The 22,471-nt window shown below is 37.6% G+C and overlaps 2 protein-coding genes across 7 annotated transcripts; one reads left to right on the top strand and one right to left on the bottom strand.

The window, feature by feature from the left end:
- Nucleotides 1-13,981: 13,981 nt before the first annotated feature.
- Nucleotides 13,982-18,654, bottom strand: LOC126750855 (ferritin subunit). 5 transcript variants are annotated; one of them, XM_050460618.1, is made up of 4 exons: nucleotides 18,459-18,654; nucleotides 17,720-17,863; nucleotides 15,127-15,413; nucleotides 13,982-14,958 (listed from the first exon to the last, which is right to left on the bottom strand). In XM_050460618.1, exons 2-4 carry the CDS (start codon nucleotides 17,778-17,780, stop codon nucleotides 14,692-14,694), a joined length of 615 nt encoding a protein of 204 aa, XP_050316575.1. In that variant the 5' UTR covers nucleotides 17,781-17,863; nucleotides 18,459-18,654; the 3' UTR covers nucleotides 13,982-14,691. The 5 variants fall into 5 exon arrangements, with proteins under 5 accessions (XP_050316575.1, XP_050316574.1, XP_050316577.1 ...); XM_050460617.1 differs by having other exon boundaries at nucleotides 18,463-18,654; XM_050460620.1 differs by lacking the exon at nucleotides 18,459-18,654 and adding an exon at nucleotides 18,361-18,435.
- A 1,868-nt stretch (nucleotides 18,655-20,522) lies between these two features.
- LOC126750853 (soma ferritin) lies at nucleotides 20,523-22,035 on the top strand. 2 transcript variants are annotated; one of them, XM_050460611.1, is made up of 3 exons: nucleotides 20,523-20,688; nucleotides 21,014-21,157; nucleotides 21,292-22,035. In XM_050460611.1, exons 2-3 carry the CDS (start codon nucleotides 21,046-21,048, stop codon nucleotides 21,849-21,851), a joined length of 672 nt encoding a protein of 223 aa, XP_050316568.1. In that variant the 5' UTR covers nucleotides 20,523-20,688; nucleotides 21,014-21,045; the 3' UTR covers nucleotides 21,852-22,035. The 2 variants fall into 2 exon arrangements, with proteins under 2 accessions (XP_050316568.1, XP_050316569.1); XM_050460612.1 differs by lacking the exon at nucleotides 20,523-20,688 and adding an exon at nucleotides 20,742-20,853.
- The last annotated feature ends 436 nt before the right edge of the window (nucleotides 22,036-22,471 follow it).

The raw sequence follows: 22,471 nt of genomic DNA, 5'->3' as shown, positions 1-22,471 counted from the left end.
GCTACTTGAATGACTTGCAAGTATTATTTCGGCTCTTCGACATATTTGATTGGTAAAGCGATTGTTGTTTTTACTTTAAATTAATGAGATAAGAGTATACTGAAAGTGACGCACAAGAACATAATCATTCCAATGTATGTTCTGAATATTGGAACAATGCAATCATGTTACGCCATCTCTTGGCCATCCGTATGAGTTTAGTTAGAATTAATTGTATACGCTGAAGAGTTACGGAGCTAAATCTGGAGAAAACGGTGGACAGGACAGCTGTTTGCACTCTAATTCATCCGAATTGATCTTAACTTCAGCAGCGTTGAAAGCTACTGCGTTGATATAGTGGAAGAGCACTTTTTTCTTTGTTAAACGGAGCTGTTTTTTCACCTAATAATCCGATTATTTGAACACAGGTAATTGATGTTTGCATATTAGAACTTGGAATCCCGGAAAACTGCGGCCATCATATTTTCGTATACCATAACAGACTTCGGAGTAGGTTCGCCAGGTGATGTGCTCTGTTTCGATTGTCTTGCATGTTCTGAGAATCTGTGTTTCGTCAAGGGTCATGAAAGCGGAAGAAAACTCCCTTGGAATGCCCTTAAACAGTGGCGTGCACCTCTTAGAAGTGGTCTCATGCTTACGCTTATTGTCTGGGGTGAGCAAACCCGACGCCTTTAGAAATTAATGTCACTGCATATACATATATTGTTTTTCGCGGAGCTTGGAGCTTCACTACTGTGGCATTTGTTGAACGAAATTTCGATAGCAATGAAGGGTCATTGCGTTATGTTTAATAAGTTCATGTTATGTTGTCTTGTATTTGTGATGCAAGCCGGCCAAAGGTGAATCTTATTCAAAAATTTTCCCACGAATATTGTAATATCCAGAAATAAGTATCGAAAACCTTACAATTAACCTTATAAATATTTGTATGTATATTAGCGTGACGAACTGACTCGATTTAGCAATGGCCGTCAATCTATCGGTCTCTCAATTTGTATTTATTTGAAACTTGGCACATGTCTTTTCTTCACAATTAACCGATCATCCGCCGGCATCGGACCACTATAGCATATAACTGCCATATAAACCGAACATTCGAAATGCAGTGGTTGCAGGGAACACTTTTGTATTTGACGAGATATTCTCACAAAATTTGAAAACAAGGAATAGTTCCATACTTGTATAGGAAAGTAACAGTGCAATCTTCTAAGAAATTGTTCGGAACGGATCACTACAGCATATGGTGTACAATAGTTACTATACAAATTGAGTTGTCGAAATCAAGTTCGTTTTCAGGCTGGTTTCAACAAAGCGGCGCCATATGTGTCTTCCTTTTCAATTACTACATGACATTTAGCTGGTACTTTCAATGTCATATGATTTAACACGACGATTTTTGTATGATAAACAGGTAAATTGCAACAATTTTTGAACAGTATTGATGGAAAAAATAGTAAGACTTTTTGATTTAAATTTCGCGCAAAAACCAATTAGACAAAATATTTTTTTTAGGTTGGTATGACTGTCAGTGGACACCTGTGACAAATGTCACATAAAAATAACTTGTTTACGATGAGTGAAATTATTCAACAAAAAAGTCGCATTAAATTTCGTGTGCGGAAACAAATTTCTGGTGCCGAAACGTTCAAAATGTTAGAAAAGGCCTTCGGTAATAATTGTTTGTCGCGAGCAAATGTTTTTGATTGGTATAAATTATTCAAAATTCATGCTTGAGAATCGACGATTATAGTAATAGATCTTATTGGCATCGTTGGAATATCGGTACGATCAGTAAAAATGTTTTTGAAAGATCATTTGGGCCTGAGAAAAGTTAGAACACGATTGGTTCCAAAATCACTCAGTTTTTCGATAAACGGCGTCGCGTTAATGTCTGTGAAACAATGCTTTCCGACTACCTGGATGCCATGAAACGTATTATTACTGGCGATGAGTCTTGGATCTATGATTACGGCTCGGAAACCGACGATCAGGCGGCCAAATACCGTGGCAAAGATGAGTCGAAACCGAAAAAACCACGTCAAAGCAAATCAAATGTCAAAGTTAAGTTGACAGTTTTCTTTGATTATCGATTATCGACTCCGAATTCGTTCCGATTGCGATTGGCCAAACTGTCAACAAGTGATACTCTTTGAGTGTTATGCGTAATTTGCGCGAAGTTATTCGTAAAAAGAGGTCGAATTATGGGCCGATAACTCTTAGTGTCGGCACCACGATAATATATCGTCACATACTGCATTGATTCTTCGTGAATTTTCCGCCAAATTTTCAACCAATATCGTGCCGCAAACATAGTTTAGCCTAGTTTATCTTCGTGTGGCCTCTGGCTATTCAGCAAACTCAAACGACTGCACCGGCGATACCGTTTTGAGTCTATTGAATACATTATATGTGAATCGCTACGCGCATTTTTGGAGACCATTCGCCATATAAGCACTATGCTCTATATGGCTCAATAACAAAATTTGCCTTCGAAGGACTGATTGTGTATTCTATTTAATTCTAAACTTGCGTTAATTTAGTGATATGCTTTAGCTTCCGAAATTAAGGTTTTTTCTTGTGTCTTGCATTGTTAGAGCGCCAACTTGCTTTACTAAATAAGTGATTTAATATATTATAAAATAATAACAAATATTATAGAGAACTATGAACTATAAACCAATACAATATACAATAACAAAGAAATAAGTTTTTAATTGAAAAATAATAATCTTCCATATTTTAATTATAAAGAAATATTTTCATAACTCTATTCACACACATACATATATGTACATGTATTTATACCGAAGTATGCATGACCACTGTGTTATTCCAAGAGCAGCAAACATCAAAGCCATATAAAGTTAGTCAACTAAGAAAACGGTAAATATATGTATGTATGTACATATGTATACATCGAGATAAAAGCGAAACTGCCAAACTATTTATAAGTTTCAAGCAACTTTGAAAACTATTTCTGTACGCAACGGTCAGTTGGAAAATAAATGTCATTCGCCCAAAATGCATTACAACAACAACAATTAACACTATACTGCTATATCTATACACATAATAAGTCAAAGCATTGCGCTGGAGAGCAATGAACACACATGCCCTTTGTAAGTAATTCCCACACACATACACACACAATTGCCCAAAACGAGTGAAAGTTATCGTAATTACCAAAGTTTGCCAAGAAATCTTAATAAAACGGAGAATAGCCGCGAGCTTCAAACACCGGGACAGTGACCGTAGGAACAATCGAGTGATTCCCAAATTGACCATAAGCGTGGACTTCAAACGCACATAAAAACGGTAATAAATAAATATTTGTGGGTGGTTGTGCAACCTTTGGTGTTTCGATAAATAAATTTACACGCTCAAATAGGAAAATGCGCATAAATATAGTTCTTAAATTAGACATGACAATATTCTACTATAAACACGATAAATCAAAGGGTATTACACGCTCATAAACCCAAAGCGTATGTGTGTCCTTCTAATGGCCAAGCACAGCCAAACTCACGAAGAAAGAAGTGTGCAACAACAACAGCAGCACATACTTTCCGCCCAACCACCGCATTCTGCGGAGCCATTCACCGACGGAGTGCCTGGGATTCTTAAGTGTCGCAGAACCCTTTCGCTTAAGAATGCCAAACTCGCTGGCAGGACAACTCAATACATATGCACTGGAGGTGTGGTGTGTGAGAGTGTAAGTGTGTGTGGCGCATTTTCTATGATTTATATCTAATTTAAGCATCTTTGCTCAGCTTAAATCTTAACTACAATTGCCTGTCTCCTCGCCACGTTTCGGTCCAACGTCCGCCGGCAAATGCAAATCTTGTCTACATTCCCCAAATGGGACAGTAGCAGCCAAGGACTCGGAGAGTTGTGGAAATTAAACATGAAGAATTCGAAGACACTCCACGGTTGCATGTAGAATGCTTTCGCAGGCAAGTGCTAATATGCAAATCCATTTATTGCTTGTTGTAAATGCCAACTAACTGCTGTCGCAACTCGGCTGGCGGTCCAGCGCGAGCGGTGAGTTGATAGCCAACAGCGAGCTTCTTCGTTGCTTGTTGTTGTAGCACATAAATCTTGTATTAAATGGCACATAAGTCAATATGTTAAACCGGCATTCACCTTCTTATCACCACCAGCTTCCACAATGGGACAGCCGACATTTATATTCACTGGACTTGCCAGGCTCTCGTGGAAGGGTTACTTAAGAATATCATCCTGCGGCCCTAATATTCATACATATGTAGATACTTGCATGCCATTGAATGTGTGACTTTGAGATTTTAATCAATTGTGGCATTTGAAGCATTGCAGATTAGAGATATTGCACACTCAAACAAGTACTTGTCGCCTGGGTATGGCTTGCTTGTGTCTGAGGAAATGTGTAATCTTATAGGGCTTGTGTAAAGGTGTTAAGCAGAAAATCGATTAGTGTTATTTCAACTATTAAAAGTTTAATATATAGGGAACCCAGGGCTAACAAAATATATAACTGATTTTATTAATTCTTGGTTCGGTATTACTCCAGGTGCGATCTATGGATCAGCCATCAAACATAACCTAACCTGGATACTTAGAGAGAGAGTGTATGTATTGGTCTACAACTTTGCTTCCGCCTTTTTTTTTGTAAATTTAAGGCTTTATTGTATAAAAACGGTTACAAAAATCTTATTCAAAACATTGGCTGTCGCTAGCTACTACTTTTGACCATTTTTCTGGCAGCAGGCGTATTCCGTGACGAAAGAACTCCTCATCTTTCGAGTCGATCCAAGTATCAATCCAATTTTTGACTTCTTCATAAGAACTGAAGTGCTCGTTAGCTAGACCGTGTGCCATCGACCGGAACAAGTGGTAGTCAGATGCTGCAACGTCTGGAGAATACGGCGGGTGGGGTAAGATCTCCCATTTCAGCGTCTTCAAATATTTTTTGACCACCTTTGCGATGTGAGGCCGAGTATTGTCATGCTGGAGAATGACTCTATCGTGTCTTTCCTCGTACTGTGGCCGTTTTTCTTTTAGTTCTCAGCTCAAACGCATCAATTGCGTTCGGTATCGATCTCCTGTAATGGTTTCACTTGGCTTTAGCAGCTCATAATATATCACCCCCAGCTGGTCCTACCAAATGCAGAGCATGACCTTGGCGCCATGAATGTTCCTCAGTGACTTTCTTCGCTTAGGATTATGGTAGTGGACCCATTTTTCGTGTGTACAATGCGATGTAAAAACTGAAGCAGCATCGACTTGGTCGAAACGCATCTTGGTCGAGTAATGGTTCCAATTCAGCATCTTCGAAAATCTTCTCCCTTCCACCACCATGCCGGTCTTCGACTTCATAATCACCATTCTTAAAACGTTGAAACCATTCGCGACATGTTCTTTCACTTAGGACAGCCTCACCGTACGTATCCGAAAGCATTCGATGAGCCTCAGCCGCACTTTTCTTGGAATTAAAAAAGAAAAGCAAAATTTCCCGCAAATGTCGAGAATTCGGCACAAAAAGTGACATTTTCAGTTGAGAATAAGTTTGGGTTGCAAACAGATCTCTACAAATATTTTGTTGGGTTAGTGTTGACACAAATGTCCAAGATCGATATAAAACGATTTAATCGACCAGTGCTTGACCCTAGAGACATCTATTGGAAAACGGCGGGAGCAAAGTTGTAGACCTAATATATATCCCCCTTCCGCTTTTTTGCTCTTTTTTCAATGCTTTATAAAAAGTGTTACACCAATCGGATTTAATTCAACTATGCGCCGTTTAGTTCGACAATCTGTTTCCATCTAGACATCAACTTCATAATACCCCCCTCCTTATTTGCCAAGAACTTGGACAGCCACTTTTCACAAGCCTTTTTTGAGTTTAACTTTACACCAACAAGGTCGTTCGCCATGGACAGGAACAAGTGGTAATTACTTGGCGCTATGTCCGGACTATATGGTGGATGCGATAAAACCTCCCATCTGAGCTCCCTTAGCTTCTGACAAGTCATCAACGAAGTGTGTGGTCTGGCGTTGTGCTGGTGGAACACTACACCCTTCCTGTTGGCCAATTTTGGACGTTTCTGGTCGATCGCCTGCTTCAAGCGGTGCAGTTGTTCGCAGTAGATGGTAGAATTAAGCATCTGGCCATATGAGAGCAGCTCATAGTGGATAATTCCCTTCCAACCCCACCAAACACACAGCAAAACCTTCTTTGCATTCAATCCCGGCTTGGCCACTGTTTGGGACGATTCACCGGCCTTCGACCACGTCCGTTTTCGCTTGATATTGTATGTGATTCATTTTTTGTCGCCAGTCACCCTAGCCCAAGTATAAATAAGAGGATAATGTAAGGTGCAGTTAATATAAATAAATTAAAAATAGAAAAATAAAAAAAAAATAAGAAAACAGGAAAAAAGTCATTAATTTAATAACGCAAAAATGTCTAATACTTCAGGTACATACATATAATAGGGCTATTCAAAAACATAAAACCAATTTTTTTCTTCCCTTGGTACTCTGAAAAATTGTTTGCTAGCTCCCTTTAGAAAAGTCTCTCCAAGTATGAAACCAAACGAAAGGCTCTCCGCAATACCATTTTCTATTTTTTCCTATATATAGTAAAATTCAAATCTCCATTCTAATTACTTGAAAGAATATGAATATTGATGTCTCACGACGAATATCCCACAGTTGCTTATACAAAGTGTCATAAATAAGCTCCACAGTAAAATGCAAGGTTGTTATTTTATACAACGCATCGCGTTAGGAAGGGGCATCTATGGTTTGAAAACTCTTTTAAAAGTGGGTGTGACCCCTAATCCATTTAAGCTGTAAAAACCAAATACGCCATCTTGTGAAAATGGGTGAATTTGGATTATCCGGCTACTCCTCATATAACGGTTTAGCTAAAACTACTAAAAGTGCCATAAATCTATAAATAAATGCGACAGAACACATCATTTTATACACGAGATTGTACGAGAAAGCTTTATAGGAGCCGATGTCAAATTTAAACGATGGACATTTAGGCGAAAACCCATTTCTCGGGACCTGCCCGACCGATTTCAATCAAGTTCGGTAAGTAATATTATGCTTACAATACTATGTCACAGTGCAATCGGAGTACAACCACACTTCTCATATAGGACAACTTTAAATTATATTTTCCTCTGTCACTTTCCAGTATTAAAATAAAGAGCCAATCAATATATCCAGATAAAACTTTGCACGAATAGTGCCATTGAAGTGTGCTGTCTTGTGTCCAAAAATTGTCTAAATCGTATGAAAACTATTCAAGCCCCCAGATACAGTATATGTGGACCTCAGTTCCTATTGGCAACTTTTTATTGAAAATATCGGTCAATTTTTGGGATATATCATAGAAATTCGGAGGGAATTCTATTATTATTGTATGTCAAAAATGGGTTGAATCGTGTAAATAATTCGCTCAGCCTCCATATACCTAAACGATTTTCGAACTTTGGACTGTTATGTGAGCAATCGGTAAATGTGTGAGCTATTTTAATGAAATTGGGTGCGCGTGTTTTTCTAATAAAGGTCCATCTTTTGGCCTAAAATGCATAAAATCATATTACTAATATCAGTATTTTTAAACATCTAGTTAACTCCAGTCCCTATACCTATATTGGTGATAGTACATATGTACATATGTGAGACGCCTTAATTAAACTCAAAGAGCATTCTTCTCTCTAAATAAAATGTTATTATTCCAAAAATAAATAAAATCGTGCCAGCACTACCACTAACTCCAATATACCAGGTAATACAAAATTTTAAAACTTCTTCTTCTTCTTAATTGGCGTTGACACCGCTTACGCGATTATAGCCGAGTTAACAACAGCGCGCCAATCGTTTCTTCTTTTCGCTACGTGGCGCCAATTGGATATTCCAAGCGGAGCCAGGTCCTGCTCTACTTGGTCCTTGGAGTGATGTGTAGAAGTTCACGCAAGTGAGGAAAGTTCTCTGATCGCCATTCACTTGGGATTGGCCAGAAACGATTCTTTTACACATGGCTTAAGCAGCTCACAACTTCCGGTCTTTCACCAAGTATCCTCTGGGTAGCCTAAGAACATCCGTTCGAAAGCGAGCTAAAGTGAGAAGGCGAAACATTCCCTACATAGGGTTGTGCGCTTGGTTTGGGGCCCGCCACGTAAAAAAGCACCCTCAATGAAAAGGGAAAAAAATAATTTTAAAACTTACGAATGGCTTTATACCGTGTACTATATATCGGTCAATTTAAAAAAATCTTATACTAAATAACTATTTTTCTAAAGCTGAGAAGACGAATGAAGTTAAGCATGATTCATCATCATTTATTTTCTGTTAGAATAATATTCTTAACAAGTAAGGAAGGGCTAAGTTCGGGTGTCACCGAACATTTTATACTCTCGCATGATAAAGTGATAATCGAGATTTCATTATCCGTCATTTACATATTTTTCAAAAACCGTATTTGTGTAAAGTTTTGTTCCGCTATCATCATTGGTTCCTAATGTATATATTATACAGAAAAGGCATCAGATGGAATTCAAAATAGCGTTATATTGGAAGAAGGCGTGGTTGTGAACCGATTTCACCCATATTATATACCGAATTTCATTGAAATCGGTCTAGTAGTTCCTGAGATATGGTTTTTGGTCCATAAGTGGGCGAGGCCACGCCCATTTTCAATTTTTAAAAAAAGCCTGGGTGCAGCTTCCTTCTGCAATTTCTTCCGTAAAATTTAGTGTTTCTGACGTTTTTTGTTAGTCGGTTAACGGACTTTTAGTGATTTTCAAAATAACCTTTGTATGGGAGGTGGGCGTGGTTATTATCCGATTTCTTCCATTTTTGAACTGTATATGGAAATGCCTGAAGAAAACGACTCTGTAGAGTTTGGTTGACATCGCTATAGTAGATTCCGAGATATGTACAAAAAACTTAGTAGGGGGCGGGGCAACGCCCACTTTTCCGAAAAAATTGCGTTCAAATATGCCCCTCCCTAATGCGATCCTTTGTGCCAAATTTCATTTTAATATCTTTATTTATGGCTTAGTTATGACACTTTATAGGTTTTCGGTTTCCGCCATTTTGTGGGCGTGGCAGTAGGCCGATTTTGCCCAACTTCGAACTTAACCTTCTTATGGAGCCAAGGAATAGGTGTACCAAGTTTCATCATGATATCTCAATTTTTACTCAAGTTATAGCTTGCACGGACGGACGGACGGACAGACAGACATCCGGATTTCGACTCTACTCGTCGCCCTGATCACTTTGGTATATATAACCCTATATCTGAATCTTTTAGTTTTAGGACTTACAAACAACCGTTATGTGAACAAAACTATAATACTCTCCTTAGCAACTTTGTTGCGAGAGTATAAAAAGAAGTAAACAAAAATATGTATATCTACGCTTGAATAGAAGTTTATGTGTTCAAAGGACGGTTTCTTCATTCAAATATTTGCCATAAACGATTACATGTAAGCACACCTAAGCACAATCACATTATTAATGAGAAGAATCCGTAAAATTTTATAATAACAAATGACATTTTTATTTAAACTCAACTTCAAGCATCTTCAAGCCAATTATGGAACTCAAACAAGCACTCACATCCCTCAGCTGCCTCGGTGGATGTATGTACATAAGTATGATTATTCCGAAGTTTTTGTTACGGTGACCGCATGTCAACCATTTCGATTATTTATGCAACTATTTTCTTTATCTAAAAACGCAAAAAAAAGCAATAAATAAATAAAAAGTAACACGAATTCATCGAGGACACGTACAAATCGGTGAATAAAGGCAAATGACCAAACGCCCCTTTATGCCTCATTTCCGAATTTGTACAAGTATTAGCAATGGTGAGCGGCTGTCAGCGCTTTCACTCGGCTTTCAATCCTTTTTATATTAACATTATTTATGCATGAGTGTATGTGTGATTGAACAGATTGACAGCAAACTGACAGCTGCAACAAGTTATCATAATTCAATACATGTCCTGCGACTCCATTTGTACTTGCATATTTTCTTTTTTTTCGAATAGTTGTGCTTCAGGCAAGAGAAATTTTGCTCGAGATAATTTGCTCACTTATAAATTATTCTTTTTGTGTGCGATGAAAGGCCGCATTGAAGGGTTAATGGACATCTATTAGGCATTTTTTGAACTATTGTGAACTTAGATTAGGGTTGAAAGAATTTCAGTCAGGCTGAATGAAATTTAATTTAATGTAAAGTAAGGACATGAGGTCTTGAGGAGGAGTGTTTTCGTCCATTCGGACAACATGACCTAGCCAGCGTAGCCGCTGCCTTTTAATTCGCTGAACTATGTCAATATCGTGGTATATCTCGTACAGCTCATCGTTCCATCGAATGCGATATTCGCCGTGGCCAACGTGCAAAGGACCATAAATCTTTCGCAGAAGTTTTCTCTCGAAAACTCGCAACGTCGACTCATCAGCTGTTGTCATCGTCCAAGCCTCTGCACTATATAGCAGGACGGGGACGTCAAGCGAATTGTTGAATTTGGTCTTTATTCGTCGAAAGAGGACTTAAATTCTCAATTGCCTACTCAGTCCAAAGAGGCACCTGTTGGCAACAGTTATTCTGCAATCAATTTCGAAGCTGACGTTGTTATTAGTGTTAATGCTGGTTCCGAGATAGACAAAATTATCTACAACTTCGAAGTTGTGACTGTCAACCGTGACGTCGGAGCCAAGTCGCGAGTGCGACGACTGTTTGTTTGATGGCAGGAGCTATCTCGTCTTGCCCACGTTCACTACCAGACCCATTTGTTTCGCTTTCTAGCTGTACACTTCTATAAAAATTGTGCCTTCCCGATTCAGCTAGGCAACTCGAATTAATATTTCTAAATATTTTCTCCAGTAGCAGATTGAAGAAGTAGCACGATAATGAGTTGTCTTATCCTCGCCTTATATAGAAACGATGTTATTAGATTTGATGCTAAGCAAAATAATTTAGCGCCTGTTCAAACTAAAATACAACCAAAAGACATTTTTTTACCCTGAACAGGGCATAATAAGTTTTCCACGAAGTTTGTAGTACCTAGAAGGAAACGTCGAAACCGCGAAATAATCCCGATATCAGACCATATAAGTGCTATAAAAATTAAACGATCTTAATGAAGGGTTTGCACTTTTTCATTTGATGAAATTTCTTCACAAAATTTGACATGGGTTATTGTGTACGTTAATGGCACGTACGAAGAAATTGATCAGATCGGATCACTGTAGCATTCAGTTGCTACATATACCGGTCCATAAAGTTAAAGTTCTTGTAAAAAAAACTTGAAGCTGTGAAGGGTATTATAACTTCGGTGCAGCTGAAGTTAACGTGTTTTCTTGCTGTAGAAAATTTTGTGTTTTTGTGTCTTAGAACAACGATTTCATATATTATCTTACATATGAACAGATCAGGATTGAGCAAGCATTTAAAGAGGAGAGAGCTGTAAAGCAATCTGATAGTTTTAATTTAAAGTTGAAACGATAATAATAGCCATTAAAGCTTTTGATATGTCTGTTTGTAAGATTTTATAAGCGATATATTCCAGAACCGTTTCAGTTTCATAGCGACATCGAAATTTTTATCGACTATGCTAGCTTGTGCGAATGGGAATCGATCCTCTACTAGCGAGACTACCAGTTATTCATGTAATAAGAAACGTTAAGGCTGCCTCCGTTTGAAACATCGAGTGAATTTCAAATATGAGTAAACTTGAATAACGAAATACAACTGGTGTGCCATTTTGGACGCTTTTGAGGTTGTAGGTCATATATGCAAAAAACAAATGTAATATGTAAATCAAGTTTTCTAGTTCGCGCCTTCGCTTTCTACCACGATGATTTCACCGACTGAACCACATTATGCTCCAACTTCTTTTACTCGTTTGGGGACCTGCAAATTCGGCTTCCATTGCGGAGATAAACGCCCCCATCGCATCAAATCCAATGAGTTAACCTGCAAAATGCGGTTAATATGATAGTAGTTCGTACCCAGATTCTACTAATTAGGCCACGGTGAAAGTAACGGAAGTTATGGTGGAAGAGGGCTCCTCTCTTCACCAAATTGGACCATTTTTTCGCAAATCGTCGATAATAATTCGGCTCAGTAGGGCTTTTTGACGGTTTTAACCTTTAACAAGTACAAGAATTCAATGAAGATCACAACTTTGGAATCCCATAACACCATGATGTTCATATTTTCGGTCGAAATGACAGTCGTCGCCTTCCCAGAGCAGGTTCACTGGCTGAACTCCACTACAGTTTCTTGGTCAGTGCGGTGTACGAGTCGAGCCATGCTTCGTTGACAGTACCAAAAATACGCAGAAAGCTCTTTCAATTGGTCACACCGCTGCGCTATTGTCTGGAGACACTCCACCACGTTACAAATTAATCATGCCCAATATTTCATGCAATCAATGACAATGAAGTGAACGTTCCATTGCCCGACCATAAGAAGTTCTAATAGCAATTACCCGTCTGAAGAACAACAAAGCGGCGGGGCCGATTGATTGTCGGCCGAGCTTTCAAATACAGCGGCGAAGATGAGGATAAGGAGCCTGCAGCAGTTTCTTTGCAGAATGTGGTCAGACAAAAGCAAGCCCAACGATTAGAATTTAAAAGGGACCCCACAATCTGCGCCAAATACCTTGGGATAAATGCATCTAAGTTTCTACGAGCGTACTAAATGAGAGATTACAGCCCACCTTCTACAAGCAGATTGGACCTTATCAGTGTGGCTTTAGACCTGAAAAATCAACAACTGACCAGATATTCATCATGGATCGACACAAACCATCTCATTGTCGACTTCAAAGCTGCTTTTGATAGCACGAAAAGAAGCTGCCTTTATACCCTTATGTCTGAAATCGGTATCCCCGCAAAACTAATACGGCTGTGTAAACTAACGTTGAGTGATACCAAAAGCTCCGTCAGGATCGAGAAAGACCAAACAAGGTTTCAGACAAGGTGACCCATATCGTGCGACTTCTTCAATGCACTCGCGACTTGGCGATACTCATAACTTCAAAGTCGTAGATAATTTCGTCTATCTTGGAACCAGCATTAACAGCAACAAAAATGTCAGCCTCGAAATCCAACGCAGTATTACTCTTGCCAGCAGGTGCTACTTTGGACTAAGTAGACAATTGAGTCCTCTGTTGAGAAGAACAAAACTCTATAAGTCACTCATTATTACCACCCAGATATTTGATGCAGAGGCATGGACAATTACAACATGTTATGAGTCGGCGTTACGAGTTTTCTAAAGAAAGGTTCTGCGGAAGATTTACGGTCCTTTTCGCAACGGCAAATACCGCAGTTGATGGAACGATGAGCTGTATGAGATATACGACGACATTGACATAGTTCAGCGAATTAATAGACAGCGGCTGGCTAGGTCATGTCATTTGAATGGATTAAAACACTCCGGTTCTGAGAGTGTTGGAGCGCAGTACCCGCCGGGGGAAGCATAGGAAGAGGAAGGCATTCATTGAAAAGACCAGGTAGAGAAGGACCTGGCTACACTTAGAATCTCCAATTATCGCCAAACTGCGAAAAGGAAGACCGACTGCCGCGCTGTTGTAAACTCGGCTATAACCGCGTAAGCTGTGTCTACGCCACTAAAGAAGAATATTGCTTGCAAGGTACTCGGACAATGAATGACCTACGCACTTATCGGACCGCCCAAGTATGTTACCATATCCAATACCAATTCAAAGCTGTACATCTCCGAAAGGGTAGTGATGGATAGGGACATTTAAAATCTGTCTAACATGCGACTTGCAAAGCACAGCTATTTCTTTGTATTTTCCCACGTATTTAAGTACGCATTGTTATCACTCACACAAGCGTTATCTTAAGCCCGCTGCTCCACGACTTTTGATTGACAAATAAATGGCCGGCTGTCAAATTCTCCCAAAAGCCACAAAACACAATGCTGATAAGTGAAACTCATGTTTACTTTAAACTACTTTGAATCGCAGTAGCCACATGTATTTAATATTCTTTCCGCTTCTCATAGACATACATACTATGTTACATACAGGTTTGCTTAGTGACAGAAATAGCACACACGCTCAGCCTTAATAACAAATAATTTACGATGCTCAATGTTTGTCGCTACAAAAGCATAATAAAAGCATTTAAATAAACTTCAATAGATAAATTAGTGTTTGTAATGGCACTTAGAGAATATGAATTTCGACAAGAAATGGAGCCCCCGCCTTCATGGTCCGTTATGAGAAAATAATACATAAATGCATGGCTTACTGTATTTCTGTGCGGAGTATTTTAGAAATTTATTTGTGTTTTCAATACCAATTACGTAGTTATATAATTGACTTTTTAGAGGAAAAGTTTATAGAGAATAAAATTTAGAAAAAAAAAGTGAAAATTAAAGTTTGAAATTCATTTCCGATTTTTTTAATACACTAATATATTAGAACACAATAATGCAAAAAGAATACTATTATTTTTTTCATAATTTCAATTCATACATAATTTCATCACTTATTTATTTAGTTGGTATAAGTATAAGAGGTAAGCACTGCTCCCCTTTCGTACAGCACATGCCGTCCGTCTGTTGGTGTTGAGTTTGGTCTAAATGTTGAATGTTGATGACCAACTGACTGCTTGCAGAATTGTTGTAGTTGTTGTAGGAGATAATTTACAATTGCTTGTCGAACAAGAATTCGCCCAAAGCGCCTTGGGTTTCCATCATCTTGGTGAGTGTGCTCAATTTGCCAGCCAAATCGCGTTGACCGGTGAGTTGTTCCTCCAAGAATTCACCAGTTAGCCAGTCGACCAAGTGATACCAGTTGGGTGTCTTCTCGCAGACCTTGATCAATGAGCGAATGCTCTTGGTGACCTTGGTTTCCAATTCAAGCGCTTGACGGAGGGCGTCAACACCACTGTCTACCTTAACGTCAACATCCTAGGAAAACACAGAAAAATATAACGAAAATGGGTTGCATTAGTGCAAATTTCAAAGACAGAAAATTTTTAAAATTTTAATTATCAAAATTTTAAATTTCAAAATTCTAACATTCAAAACTTTAATTTAAAAAATATATATATTAAAAATCTGTTTGTGTGCACTTACAATGAGTTGAATCAAATCGGTGACGCTGTCTGTTAACTGACCGCGCATCGACAGGTATTCAATGAGTTTCGAGCCATGCTGACGTTCCTCGCGTGCCGACTTGAAGAAGTGCTCAGCGAAACCGGGACGATTGACGACGTCGCGTGAGAAGTGTGCAGCCATGGCCAAGTAGATGTTGGAGGCATTGATCTCCATTTGGATTTGCTTGCGCATCTCCTCCAAACATTGTCCGCTCTTGTCATTGAGACCTATCCACTCGACGGGAATGCGTGGCTGCTCCAAACGACCTGTTGAGAGATGAGAATTTTTGAAAAATTAGCATAAGCTGAAAATTAGCGAAAAAAGTGTAAAAGTTTTGCAAAGATTTGCGAACTTTTCAATGTCATAAATGTTCAATCAATTTTTTCAGAAGCTCTATTTTGCATATTATATAGTATGTATGTATGTGTATATCTGCCTGCATAGTATTTGTTTGTATGTATGCAATGTAAATGCATTTCTCTCGAACCTCTGAATCAGCATCTGCTTATCAATTGACGACAAAACAAAATATTGCCCTATAATGCCCTGCCTCTACTGCCACCCTTCGATCTCTCAGAAAGCGCAGTTATGATTTCTGGTTTCGACATTTCAAATGAATTTAGCGTGTAATTACAGTAAATTTTTTATAATGTGCTTGCATATACATATGTATGTATGTACATATTTATAAATATCGGTTTATATATAGCACGTAAAGTCGGGCGTATAAGTCAGGATTGTTAATAGGAAAGACATAATAAAGTAGCAACAACAACACGTAGCATATTGATTCACACGTTCCCACAGTGGCTCGTCGAACAACAGCGGCTCTAGGGCAGCATAGTTGAGGGCAAGGGGATGTACCAAAGCAGCGTTTAGTGCCGCTAGCTAGTAGTGCCGTGTGCAAAAATCTCTCGAGTAATATACTCGACACTATGAGTACGTAAACATTTTTGTTGCTCAGTAAGTACTCAGAGCGAAATAAAATTTAATTGAGTGAAGTCAATGTGGTACTTTGATCTTGTCAAGGCAATACTCGCAAACCTACATATGTATGTACATACGTCAAATATGTATATACATATGTATAACGTGGGAATATAAAAGGTGGGGAACGGTGAAATCAATAATTTACAGTATAACATTTTATGCTAAATATATACATACATACATATGTATGTACATACATATAGGAAATGAAAGTGAAATTAAGTGAAAAAATAAGAAATTAATTATACAAACGGAAGACTTGAGAGTAAGTTGAAAGTTGCGTGCTATCCCTGGGTTAGGTTGATGACTTTTATATCGAATATAAATACTTTGCAGTCCTTATTTTATATAAAATTTGAATAAAAAATTGAGTACGAAGGTATAACTCAAAAACGACTAAACTGATTTTGGTGGATATGCTTTGTTATTTCCTCTATGCCGCGAATAACGGAATGTTAAAATTTTGAAAACAAATTTACTGTCGGGTCTAAGTAACCGGAGTATACCCGGATTTTTATCTGAAACTGATTTTGGTGGATATGCTTTGTTATTTCCTCTATGCCGCGAATAACGGAATGTTAAAATTTCGAAAACAAATTTACTGTCGGGTCCAAGTAACCGGAGTTTAACCGGATTTTTATCTGAAAAGCTCAGTCAACTCGGAATCATTCCTCGAAATTACTACAAGAACATTTTCTGCCGCTGCAATAACAACAAATACTATATATTTACGCTATTTATACTCATTTGCACACAATCTAAACCATTTCACTAGCAATAATTAATACCAAATACGTAATCGTATCAGCTGCCATACAAAGCTAACCGGTTTAGCCAATGTGCTTGCAAACAAAGAGTCTGAGTAGCAGAGACGGAAAGCGGAAAAATAATTATAAAATTAAACAAAAACAGCTGTTACCTATTTGACTAAGCTTGATTGCTTGGAATGGTGAAATTTTAAGAGTTTCCGGCAAAAATAAATAAATAAAAAATATGCGAGTTCATTAAGTTAAGAAAAATAACATTGCAATAAAATACAATCAGTCAATATTGACCGGCAAAAAATTAAAACACACATATGTACATATTTATGTATATGTATTTGCATATATCACCGCTTTTTTGATAAAACACTTGGCAAAAGGCCAAAAGTCGGAAACTTTTCAATTGTCATTGTTTGTAAACAAAATCGTTTGCCTTTCGTCAACATGCAAGCCTAAACAAAAAAAAAATTCTACGTATTACCAAAACAAAGAGGTTCTCACGTCTTATTTTTTCTTTTTCTGGTTTAAAGCCAAACAAATTCACCCTTGTTTAGAACGTACATGACTTTTGCTCGCTGAAACGCACTCGTTTAAATTCTCAGCATATTTTTGTGAGCGGAAATCCACACGCTCTCTTGTTACTGTGACACTACTACACTCTGAGCGGATATGACTCGAAAATGCGCAGCAACGTGAAATTTTTAAGTTTCTTTTCATGTTTATGCATTTCATTTAAGAAAAACAATCACTTTGCACTTTCACACTTTCAATTGAATATAATTTTAAAATTTTTTGTTAGTCCTGAGGTCAATACTTACATGTCATCTGTGCGTTGACCGCTACGGCCAGCAACAAAACTGCGGCTAATAATTTCATCATCTTGTCTTCCTTTGTTATTTTGTATTATTTGTGGCGAAAATCAGGATTTCTTGCACTCTTTCTATGGCGTGTCTCTGCGTTAACTGCACAAAAGAAAATGAATAATTTTAATCAACACACGGTAGTTAAATATCTTTCAAAACTTTATGATTTTTCAATGGATATGTATGTATTTGCCGTCAACTTCACACTAGCTTGGTTATGTGCACAAATTTGGAAAACAAATAATCGATTTACTATCACTAGGTGAATGATAAAAGAGGTGTGAGTGTAGGAAACACGAACTTTTTTTCTGTTTTTGATTGAATTTAGATTTTGACAATTTCTTCAAACGACTGCTCGATCTGATCTGATTCGCAACCGCCTCTGTGCCTTTATACACACTGGTATAGAAGACGAACGTTGGCCTTTGATGAGTTAATGCGTTAGTATATCGCCTGATAATAGAGTTCTAGACACAATGGTCGTACACTTTAGTAATCACAAATTGATTGAATTATGAATATTTGACTTGAAAGGAAAATCTTTTTGCGGCGCTGTCGTAAAACTCTCTTTGTTGTTACTGAATGCGAATACGTACTGACTGCTGGCGAGACGAACCTAACACTTTTAAATGCCCACACTAATCTCTCAGCACTAGCGCTAGCGAGTACTTGCACACGTTGGGTCTTTCGGCACTCACTTGTATGTATGTATTTTTCGTTATCGTTAATATGTCTGCCAATATGTCGGTCTCGTATGATTCTTTGTTTGTTTCTACGCTGAGGTTGGTTCTTTTAGTAATATTGTTTTTATTAAATTGAACTCTTTTTATATGCCATACACACGACTCCAATGCACGTCCGTATATGAGTATGAGTACTTGTTGTATCGGTATGCACAATTCGTCAGATATGATTTGTTTTCTTGTGAAATCATGCTCATGGGAGATGTGAGTATAGCCGATAGACGTTATATGGAGAGCATTCAAATTGTGTAATCCAATATGGCGTCCATAATGGTGGCTGCCGATGACCTGAGTCAGCTGGTTTTTGTTTTCCTTTGTTGTTTTTGGTTGCACATGGCTGTTGCTATTGCACATCAAAACAAAGGTCGTCTAGAGTTGCCGTGTGCACATGAAGCGTAGACAAATCGTTTGTTGCTATGAGCACCAAAACTATTAAACCATTATCACTCAAAATGTTTTAATCTGCATAAACTCTTCTCAAATCTAACATATCACTTTGACTGACAACAGATCAAATCATCATGAGCACAAATGACATTGTCTTAATGGTACATTAAATGGGCAGGCGCCTTTAAGATTAAGTACTATTTCTAGTTTATTCCTATATTACTTACATAAATATAGTTTGAATTAGAAAATGATGTAAGCGATTCCTTCAGGACCTTATACAATCGAAAAAAGTACTTATATAGTTTTTATTAGAAAAAAAATACAATAATAAGAAATTAATGGTATTTATCTCAAAAATGTCGGAGTGATAAATCTGGCTGGGCTTAAAACGGAATAAAAACAAACAGATAATTATTTAGATTAGTTTCTCACTGCCTCATTGGATGAATAATTCTATAATTTGCTTTTTAAGGGCACACCCCATGTGACAGACTAACAAAAGGTAAGTTTTGGAATAAAAAAAATCACTTTATCGATTATTTTGTTTTTAATTTTTAGGCTTTTTTTCAACTGAAACGTGATTTTCGACGACGCTAAGATAAAGAATCTCCTCTACAGCTGTGATTCCTGCCTTGGCCGTGAATGAAATCTAAAAAAATATACAAAACCCAGAAAATATTGCCCATAGGATACCTATGAATAGTCGAAATTAATAAAAAATTACAAAATGACGAAGTTTGTTTTTTGTTAAAGAGAAGATTGTATCCCATACATTTTTCTATGTTTTTGGTAAGAAAAAGTTAGTCTTTTGATGAAATCAAAAAACTTGTAGATCATAAAATGGAGAATTTTACAAGAAGAATGCAGAAAAAGAGATAATGATGAGAACATTTGCCGAGTATTCCCTAATGCATATTTAAAAAATGTAGTTTCGTGTAAAATGCTGAAAACTGAACTGTTGGAGCTGAATAAAATCAGCGGCCTGACTTTAGAAGGTTGTAAACTGTTTGAGATATCGACTTAAAATTTTAGCATTTTGGTTTTTTAAGGTGGGGTATATCGAAAAATGGGAGAAAAAATAAGTAAGAATAAAACTGGAGATTAATCATACAATACAATCTTTGGGTTTAGTAAGATACTTTGAATTCTAGTAAGCGGTTTAGTAACAGGTAAGTACATTTTAGATGACGTGTACATAGCAAAAATTTTGCACACAGAAATTTAAGTGTACCATAGACAAAAATGCGTTCCAGTAGCAAGGGTTGTTTAATTTAATGCCTACACTAACTGCATTAAGTTGTCGAAGATAAATCAATCAAATAAGACACACGTGCGATATGAACAAGTCAAAGACTTGATGACTAACGACAACCCTAAAATCTCTCGAAATCTCTATACACAACGCTTTTAAATATGTGTGTGTGTGTTCATGAGGAAAACAACTCTACTAAGAGCGCACTAAAGTGGCCGCCATATTGCGGCAATGTGTTATCTACTCAGTAGAGAGACACAGCGACGAGTGCAAAAACAACGAACGAGCAATATGGCCCCACATATGCGCTTATGTATGTGTGTGTGTGTGCAAAGGCATTATCGATCGAATAGAAACGGCCAGACACAGGCATTATAAGCGACAGTTGGAAATTTTCATTTCATTGAAACACATCTGTGCTTAACAATATAAAAACAAAGAGAGCGTGTTATTAAAACAAGTAAAAAACTAAATACTGCACTAAATCTTAATTGAGACATTGAGATATATTCAATAAACCCTTTGTGAATTATTATTAGGTAAGTGCTAGGAAGTTTATCAGAAGTTAGTTGAGGCTGAGGTGAAACCTTTTTAAATTTGCCATACACTTTAAAAGAGACATTATTTCGAATATACAACTCAAACGCGTCGGTTGTTGCTCCAGAGAAACAAACGAATTGAATTTTGGTGTGTCAAGCGAAGAGGTAGAAAACAAAGCGAAATACCGAGTAAAATACTTGAAACGCAATAAGTGCATGAAAACAAAACTTTATGTTTTGCAAATTTTGTCACATTTTACGAAAATATAAAAACAAATACGTTTAACAACAATTAATTGGTATAAATTTCTTCGTTTCTTTGCAGAGTGAAATACTCAGAAAATTAAAACCAAAGTTATGAAGCCTTTTACTGCGCTTACTCTGTTTGCGGGCATTATCGCTCTGGCCAGCGCTGAAAACTACGCCTGTCACTCCAATGTGACTTACGGCTGCAGCAACAGTGTCTCAAGTAAGTAAAGCAAAAAAAATAACAACAAAAACACAAATGCATACTTCGTGCTCAAACACGAGAAAGTGCTCATATACCGAGTTTTACTAAATTATTTCCTGTTTTGTGTTTTTTTCCTTCCTTTACGCTTACAGCCCCCGTGGTTTGCCATTCCCGTTATGGCGGCATTGAAAATGTCGAATCGACCATTCAATCCTACATCAACTTGAATCTGCACAAGTCCTATCAATACCTGTTGTTGTCATCCTTCTACAACTCATACCAGAAGAATCGTCCCGGTTTCAACAAGCTTTACCGTGATTTGTCGGACCGCTCTTTCGATGATGCTATTGATTTGATTAAACATGTGACACGTCGCGGTGGCCAAGTTGACTTCCGTGCCATCAGTCAGCACCCTAACTCTATTGCTCAAAGTAAATTGAAATTGGAGGAGGATGAATTACACTCATTGGGCATTGCTTTGGACATTGAGAAGACCTTGACCGCTGATGCTGGCCACGTACACTACCAGTCGACACATGGACGCCCACATGACCCACAGACCGCTCACTACATTGAGGAGAAATTCTTGCACAAGCAGGCTGATTCCGTGCGCAAGGTTTCGGGCTTAGTCAACGATTTGTCGAAGATCATGAACCAACCCGATCCCTCATTGGGCATCTACTTATTCGACCAGTACTTGGAGAAGCAATAAATGGTGTTGGAGCAGTGAAGATTGTGCGCTGACTTACATGTTAGTTCAGCTGGAGCTGAGAATAACCATATAACTTACGTTCAAGAATCTATACGTATTTCTTTAATTACATTACAAACGAAAACAAAACGATGTAACTAAATTTGTTTGAAAAATATATAAATTCCAACTTTGCGCATTTAAATCTTCAGTTTTTGACTGCTAATTAGACCACAACCAACCAAGTTCAGCTTATGGCACAAAGGCGCATCCATGAAATTATATGTATTATTAACAATAAGTGCTACAACATTTTTGAATTGTTCATTTCTATTATTATTATTTACCCTACATGAAGTTGTAATTTTTTCTAGTGGATTACATTAAAAAATATAAATGTTAAATTAACGAAATAGTAAAAAAAAATTAAAATTTCGGCTCTCATATTTATTTGTTTCCATTGAATTGTGATACTAGGTGCGAGAATTTGTACAAAAACTAAATGAATAAATATGCGACTGATAAACAAAAATCTCAAACTCTTTTCCACTCATTTACTCATTATGTGCAGTTATGCCACTCTCTGCCCTCTCCAGAAATTGGTTTGTTTGAGAGCAGTATTGAGCGTTTTTTGTTCCCAT

This window comes from Bactrocera neohumeralis, chromosome 2 (assembly GCF_024586455.1).
Source record: "Bactrocera neohumeralis isolate Rockhampton chromosome 2, APGP_CSIRO_Bneo_wtdbg2-racon-allhic-juicebox.fasta_v2, whole genome shotgun sequence".
NCBI lineage: Eukaryota > Metazoa > Arthropoda > Insecta > Diptera > Tephritidae > Bactrocera > Bactrocera neohumeralis.
This window is presented reverse-complemented; position numbering and strand designations above follow the sequence as displayed.

Excerpts from the sequence above, each read along its gene's own strand:
- LOC126750853 (XM_050460611.1), top strand. The coding sequence starts at position 21,046 with ATGAAGCCTTTTACTGCGCTTACTCTGTTTGCGGGCATTATCGCTCTG. Across the intron at positions 21,158-21,291 it reads CTGCAGCAACAGTGTCTCAA|CCCCCGTGGTTTGCCATTCC; the intron begins GTAAGTAAAGCA and ends TTACGCTTACAG.
- LOC126750855 (XM_050460618.1), bottom strand. The coding sequence starts at position 17,780 with ATGATGAAATTATTAGCCGCAGTTTTGTTGCTGGCCGTAGCGGTCAAC. Across the intron at positions 15,414-17,719 it reads GGTCAACGCACAGATGACAT|GTCGTTTGGAGCAGCCACGC; the intron begins GTAAGTATTGAC and ends ATCTCTCAACAG. Across the intron at positions 14,959-15,126 it reads CCGATTTGATTCAACTCATT|GATGTTGACGTTAAGGTAGA; the intron begins GTAAGTGCACAC and ends GTGTTTTCCTAG.